The sequence below is a fragment of the Tarenaya hassleriana genome, unplaced genomic scaffold, assembly GCF_000463585.1.
Source record: "Tarenaya hassleriana unplaced genomic scaffold, ASM46358v1 Cleome40, whole genome shotgun sequence".
NCBI classification, from domain to species: Eukaryota; Viridiplantae; Streptophyta; class Magnoliopsida; order Brassicales; family Cleomaceae; genus Tarenaya; species Tarenaya hassleriana.
In genome coordinates, this window is record NW_010966882.1 from 152,383 (window position 1) to 159,323 (window position 6,941).

General features: G+C 40.9%; 1 protein-coding gene across 1 annotated transcript; it reads right to left on the reverse strand.

Moving 5' to 3' along the window:
- Positions 1-444: 444 nt before the first annotated feature.
- LOC104824613 (probable sucrose-phosphate synthase 2) lies at positions 445-6,038 on the reverse strand. The gene is made up of 13 exons (XM_010556711.2): positions 5,517-6,038; positions 5,344-5,433; positions 4,647-4,888; positions 4,434-4,497; positions 3,648-4,343; positions 3,394-3,510; positions 3,133-3,264; positions 2,854-3,030; positions 2,537-2,590; positions 2,384-2,446; positions 1,374-2,282; positions 1,151-1,278; positions 445-860 (listed from the first exon to the last, which is right to left on the reverse strand). Exons 1-13 carry the CDS (start codon positions 5,697-5,699, stop codon positions 581-583), a joined length of 3,135 nt encoding a protein of 1,044 aa, XP_010555013.1. The 5' UTR covers positions 5,700-6,038; the 3' UTR covers positions 445-580.
- Between the last annotated feature and the right edge of the window lie 903 nt (positions 6,039-6,941).

Genomic DNA, 6,941 nt, shown 5'->3' on the forward strand with positions numbered 1-6,941 from the left:
TAAGTTCCAACGGTTGGAATCCATCCCGAGATGTGGATACATGTAGAGGGCAATGTATTCTTCCTGCCTATAGTGATCGGACGAACACATCAATTGAAACAGGCCCCGAATCGATTGAGGTAAGCGTTTTAACGTTTCTACAAGATCATGCATGATAGGTTTTAGGGTTTCATCAAAATTTTTGTTTTTTCATCCGCTGCGCAAACCCTAAAACTGATCTCTTAGGAATTAGATTCGTTCTTGAGATCCTAAGAAATCCCAACATGATATTCACCCATACTTCTCCAATGATTTGAGAGATATAATTAGACAAACACTAGGATCCATTTCCACATTATAAAAAAAAAAAGCGTGAAGGTTCTGGACTGTTGAAATTATAAACTACCATGATTTAGGATATTTTCCGAAAGGGAAAAAATGAGCCGATGTTACTGACGTATGCAGTAAAGAGGAACGACGTCGGCCAGTTTTGGCCAATATTTTCATATATCGTTTTCATAAAATGTCGCTATACATAAGTCGGGCAACATAGTATACGTATACGATGTAAAGCAATATAGAAGTCGTGACATAGTCTCTCTCAAGACTTGAGGAGGGTGATGCGGAGCTTGTCAAGCGCCGTCTTTATACAGTCGACGCCACAGTCGGCGGCTTCGGTGATGTTGGGGCTGTCGAGTGGAGTCACGTCTTCTAGAGGGTAGCTTCTGCTGCCGTGGAGCTTGCCCACGTCCTTGGCTACTCCTTTCAGTACCACTGTCTTGTGGACTCCCCCCAGCAGCCCTTCGTAGTCGGTGTCCCCTGATTCTCCCACGTACACCACCACGTTTGATAGGTCCACCCCCCATCTCACCAGTAGGTACCTTTGAAATTGTTTCGTCAGCCATTTCATTAGCATTGGCCATTCCGATTTATCTTAGGTCTCGATTATTTCGGTTTTACAAAACTATAACCAAGATTCGGTTTTTATTGATAAAAAAATCATTTTCAAAGAATTTTCAAATTTTCCAGTTTTAGAAAAAAATTTGTATCCAATTGAATTCGGTTCGGAATGGTTTTTTGCATAACCAAACCGAAATGGTCGCCACTAGATTTGATGATTGGTTTAGTTTGAACCGGAATCTGAATTTGACTGAACCAGGAAAAATTTTACCTGAGAGCTTGAGATCGTGAAGCAAGGACAGGGATGACGTTCAGCCTGGCCCCACTTTGGCAATAAACTACATTGCAACGAAGGGCTTGGATTCTCATCAACTTCTTGAGCTCCTTTACTGGAGGAACCTGCCAAAGATCATGTGAGCTTGTAGTGTGTGTTTCCGAATCATATTTCAAGCCCGAAACGAAACTAAACAACAAGAAAACGAAGAGTGCTTTACCAAACTCGGGTCTTTCACTTTGAAGGAGATACAAAAGTTTGTCGATGCCAGCTCATCTTCTGACAGAATCCCTCCTTGTTCTGGCTTCTTCTCGTTAACAGAACCGGCCCAGCGGACCAAAGTCTTCCTCAGGCTCTGTCCGCCCCACCGGTACTCTATATGGGAATGGTAATCTCCGTCTAATTCGTACGGAAGGACAGAATTGTCATCAGAAGTTGAAGATGTGAAGTAGAGTTCACTGCCGCTGTTGCATATGACAGCGTCAAAGTCCTGCGGTTTCAAGCCTCCTGAAATTATTACGGAATGAGTTTCGGAGATGGTCATTGAAGTTGAGAGTATAAATCCTATGGACCAGCCGCCGCCTCTGCCCGCCAAATCGATGACTGTCTTGATTATCGCGAGAAGATCCGAGGATTTGTGGCAGTCCACCGAGATGACGAAGATACATTTCCGCCTTTTAAGGGTCGGGATTCTGCTATTGGTTTTCTCTGTAGACACACTCTTCTGTGCCCACGTTGAAACAGCTTTCGCTAGCTTCACTTTTTGTTCAGCAGCACTGTCTTCAGCGTCTAAATTAGTATCGAGACCGTCGATACCTCCACCCTTCTCACCATCCAAGGAAAGTTTTAGATTCAGAGAGATGTCTTGTATGTCTCTAAGGGAATCACCAGGTGAATCTGTGTCGGAGTTTTCAAAGTCAATTCTCTGCCACTGTGGTTGTCTTTGCTTGCACGTTGCTATGCGGGCCAAGTACATCCTGCAGTGCTCAGGCCATGAAAACAGGTGAATGTTCTTCAGGCCGTTCTGTCTGCATCTTGCCCACAGTTGTTTGTCTGAAACAAGTTTCAGAAGAGCATCACCAGTGGCCTGCTGGTCATGGGGGTCAACCAGAAGACCGTTGTCAAGAACCTGTAAGTTAGTAGCAATTGCCGATACGTCAGAGTGAATCTACATAATGGTTTGAGTTAAATGCGACGTAAGCATAAAAAAGAGAAAGATAAATGACAAACCCGGTGAATGTCGACAGGCCCTCCATTTTTTGTTGCAACAATGGGCAATCCATGAGCCGCAGCCTGTTCATCATAGTGAATGGTGACATGAAAACTTGAAAAGAAAACAATACTATTGAAGAGATTATATGAATAGAAAAGAAAGATAATTACCTCAATTAAAGTCAGTCCGAATGGTTCGATAAAAGCTGGATTTATAAACACACCCTGGAAATAATTCGGGATAAGATAGTTAAACAATGAAAGCATAACATTTTTTAACAGCGGTAGAAGAAGACTAACATCCTATGCATTTCAAGAATAGCAGAAACATGACTGTTAGTGGAATGAAATATGTGGCAAAACTAAGGGGCTTTGGATGCCCTCTGAGAAGGATCAGGGAAGAGAAACGGAGAGGCAAAGGACTGGAGCACAGATGAGAAAAGTAAAGATGTCACAGTTGAACATGAGATATGCATCCAGAACTTTACCTTCGTTTTAGCTGCTAAGCGGTAAATATCCGGCACATCAGATTGTTTGTGATGCTTAGGTATTGCCACTTGACCATAGAGATCATATTTGTCTATAAGTTTCAGAATCGAAAGCAGCACTGAGGAATTGGTTGTGGACAGTTCGTCAATGTCATCTCTGTTCCCCATTATCAATGTCTGCAAATTAAAGAGATCAATAAAAGGTGACATACCGCCAAGTAATGTTAACAAAAGAAATGTGGATGTAGTTCAACTGAGATGAACTAGACTGGGACGCACAAGGTTAGCAAGCTCCCTTAATGGGCGGCATTCTCCAAAGGCTTTCACTAGAGTCACCAAGTTCTTTTTAGGGTCCGGCCGAGCAAGAGCTAATATCATAGGCTTGCGTGGGTTAGAAAAGAAGCGCATAATCTGCCATGTAAAGAGTTTACAGTTAATACAAAGGTGGCACTGCAGCATCTTGCGGAAGTACAATATTATAATATGTAACATGTGTGATGAAATGAAAATTTTCAAGATGTCATTTGAAGATATAATAACCTCAGACCAAATTGGTGGATCAGGAGATTGTGCTTCTTCCTCGTCCCTTGCTCCTTCGCCATCCATATCAACATCATGTGGCACAATATGATGAAATTCCATCCCCGGAGGAATGGCCTAGATTAACACAATAAAACTACTTATCATCGCAGAAGGGGCAACTGGTCTATTAACAAAACTTGGCATTTGAAGAATAAGAATCTTTTAAGTCCTAAAAGGTACAAAGAGGAGACGAGCATAGAGATGAGACTTACAAACATGCGAGGCATAAATCTGCCATGACAGCTCACACCTCTTTTCATCCTAGCTCTTAGTTTCCGCTCCAAAACCAGATCAAAACCATCATAAAGGCGCCATTGCTCTTCTATCTCTTGCCTTGTGCTAGTTATAATAATTTCAGAGGCATCAAGACATAGTTCCTCTGCTTCTATCCGTCGCATTATTTTGTAGGTAGTATTTATTTCTTCCTTTGGTCGCCCTTGTTTCAGGAGTTGTTCGAGCTTATCACGTCCCAGAGAATGTCCGGTAAAGACCATTGGTACATTTAGAGCCCCAGAGAGAAGAGCAGCAGAATCGCCAGCATCTGCATAGTGTCCGTGAATAGCCACAGGCCAGAGCGGTTGGCCACCACCGTTTTGCTCACCAAGAACTTTGGACATCTCCATAATATGGCTAAGTGCCCTGTCAACAAATTCAGGGATGTGGGGCCAAAGGAGCTCTTTTGGTACATATTTGTCTTTTGGACCAAAAGGTATGCGAATAATATAAGCGCCACTACTCTCGCCATGCTCATGCTCTGCGTTATCTGTGTTCCTAGGATTCAGCATCTCGGTTGGTTCAGCATAGCTCCAATCCACATCTGGTGCTGATACTTGCCTGGTCAACAAATCAACCCGATAGACTCCTGGCATTGAACCCAAAGCCCTTGCAAGTTCCACAACATACTTCACCTGCTTGTCAAGGGCCATTGTGTATTAAGTGAATTAAGTAATTACTTTTTTTAAAAAATTTTGACAGAATGTTTGTAACAAGAAGTTAACCTGGCCACCAGTATCAGAATCCCGACCAAGTTCCATATTTTCACCCCGTATCAACCCATGAAGACTGCAAGAAGATTTCCCAATATTACTTAAAAAATTTCTGGTAATATTCATGCCTTTCCACTTTACAATTCACTCGCTATTCCAACTACGGAATACCATTGTTAGAGAGGAACAATGATTGAAAATGGACCTCTAGTTATATATATATACCTTATTAACACAATGTAAAGCTTCTTTTCCTTGTGTTGAGCAACCCAGTTCTCAAACACATCAACAGAACTGATCCTAGGCATTCTTCCTTTGGTGTTGTCACCATGAATTGGAATATCACCAGGCACATCTGCTTTTTCTCTATCGGATAAATCTTCAGACATATCCGCGGTTGCCTCCCTACGTGCTCTTTCACGCTCGAGATGACGTTTAGCAGCACGCTTAGCATACTTTCCTTCAATCTGAGTGAACAAGAATAAGAAAATAAGCAAGTCCTAACATTGATCATCTCAGAACAAACGTCACTCTCACTCATCCGAAATTATTCTAACCACAATAGAGGAACATAATTAAACAGGGAACTCACAGTTACGGTTCCAAACGATCAACTGCAACACACGGAATCTAATAGGAAATCGAGATCCAACCAATTTTCACGATCTTAGTAATTAGTATCAATTCAATCAACAGACATGTTGAAATACGAATCTGAAGCAGGGAAAAGAATTTTGATCGGGCTATTGATTGAACTTGGCAACACGTATGGGTTCTGGGAAAGGATCCCCGGGTATTGGGTAGCCGTCATATTATCTCCCTAGTACCATCCGAATACCAATTCACTCCACAAATTGAAGCGAAACAAACTGGAAAAGCAAAGAAAAACCTGTTTTTTTTAACCAAAAAAAAAAAGAAAAACCTGTTTCTTCTGGCGAGCCAAATTCCAAATCCTCCAGCACAAATTCTCCAATCTCGTGTTCCTCTCCTGCGGACTCCTCGTAGCCGCAGCCTGTGAAAACCAGAATAAAAAGAAACATGAAATGAAATTCCAGGAAACTCCAACGCGCACGAAAGTCAAAATCAAGCCTATACCTGAATCCAGGAACGGTGGAGATCAGTCTCATCGAAGCCTGTGATGACCTCCTCGACGAAGTACCGAGTCGGACTGAAATGACCACGTTCTCTTAGCAGGAGCGACGATTTCGAGTCGCCGATCCCTGGTTCGGCGGCGAGGATCGCCTCCAGGTAACTATTCACCCAGTCGTTTCCCACCATTTTTGGTACTCGACGACGATTATCTTCGGAAGAAACTTGAAACGATCGAGGAATTCAACAGTGTCTCTGTGGATACTCGTCAAATCGCACGTACATGTATATGCTGAGATTCTACAGTGACTTTACGAATTCGAAAGAAAATTCTCCGGAGGGAGAGACGGATCAAGCAATCGCTGGGTTCAGAAACAGTTACAGAGGAAGGTAGAATTGCGGAGAAGATTGAGAGAGTTCAGTTTTCGGGAAATGGACGCTTCAATGAGCGAAGCACATGAACATGAACAAGAGAGAGAGCGGGAGAGCGAGAGAGCGAGAGAGAGAGATGTCCAGAAAAAGGCCTCCAAGAGTTATTCTTATTCCTTTTATATTCTCTCTTTTTTTTTTGCCTTTTTTTTATTTTTATTTTTGCACCCATTGCTTCTCATAATATGCCCTCTCGTTCTGTTATTTTTTGTTTTTATTAAACGGGGACAGATAATCCGTTCCGTTGCGTAACCGCTTGGTTGTTCCGTTTCCAACTTCCGCAGTAAACTAATAAAAAAAAAACTATCGGACGGATTAAGTATTTTGTTTCTGAAATGTAATAGTTTTTTTTAAATGAATGGTGTAATTTTTTTTTCTAAAATATATTAAAGATATCAATTTACTATTATAAATAATTAGAATTGTTATGAATAAATTAACACACTCCGTGGTTTCTTTTTATATTTTTATGAGTGATAGGAGTTTATTTGTAGTTTTGTGGAAGATTCTGATTTTAATTTAAAATAAATATTTAGAAGAATATATTTAGGTAATTGAACTGTGTTTAAGTCGTGGCTAAATACTTTCAATATAAAAACACTCGATTTAAAATTTTATTGATATTTTAATTTTGATGTATTCTTACGCTTTCTTCAATCGTTTAAAATTTTATTTTTTAAATCTACTAACAAAGGCTAAAGTAATCATCTTTGTAGTTTCAATATACATATATAGTGTGTGTATATACATACTATTTAACTAAATTGCATTAATGTCCGCATCTGCTTTTTTTTTTTAATCCGGAAATTCACCGAACCTTCGGCGCCCACACTAGATTAGATTAGGTCTCATGCCACATCTTAGCAAGCTATCTCTTTATTGGACAAAACACTCTCGGATCAGCTGGACAAACCGGTTTGGATGGTAGGAAGCAAGACATCACTTTACTTCATGACGAAAGAGGTACGTAAAGCTATCTCTCCGACACATAATAATTTATTT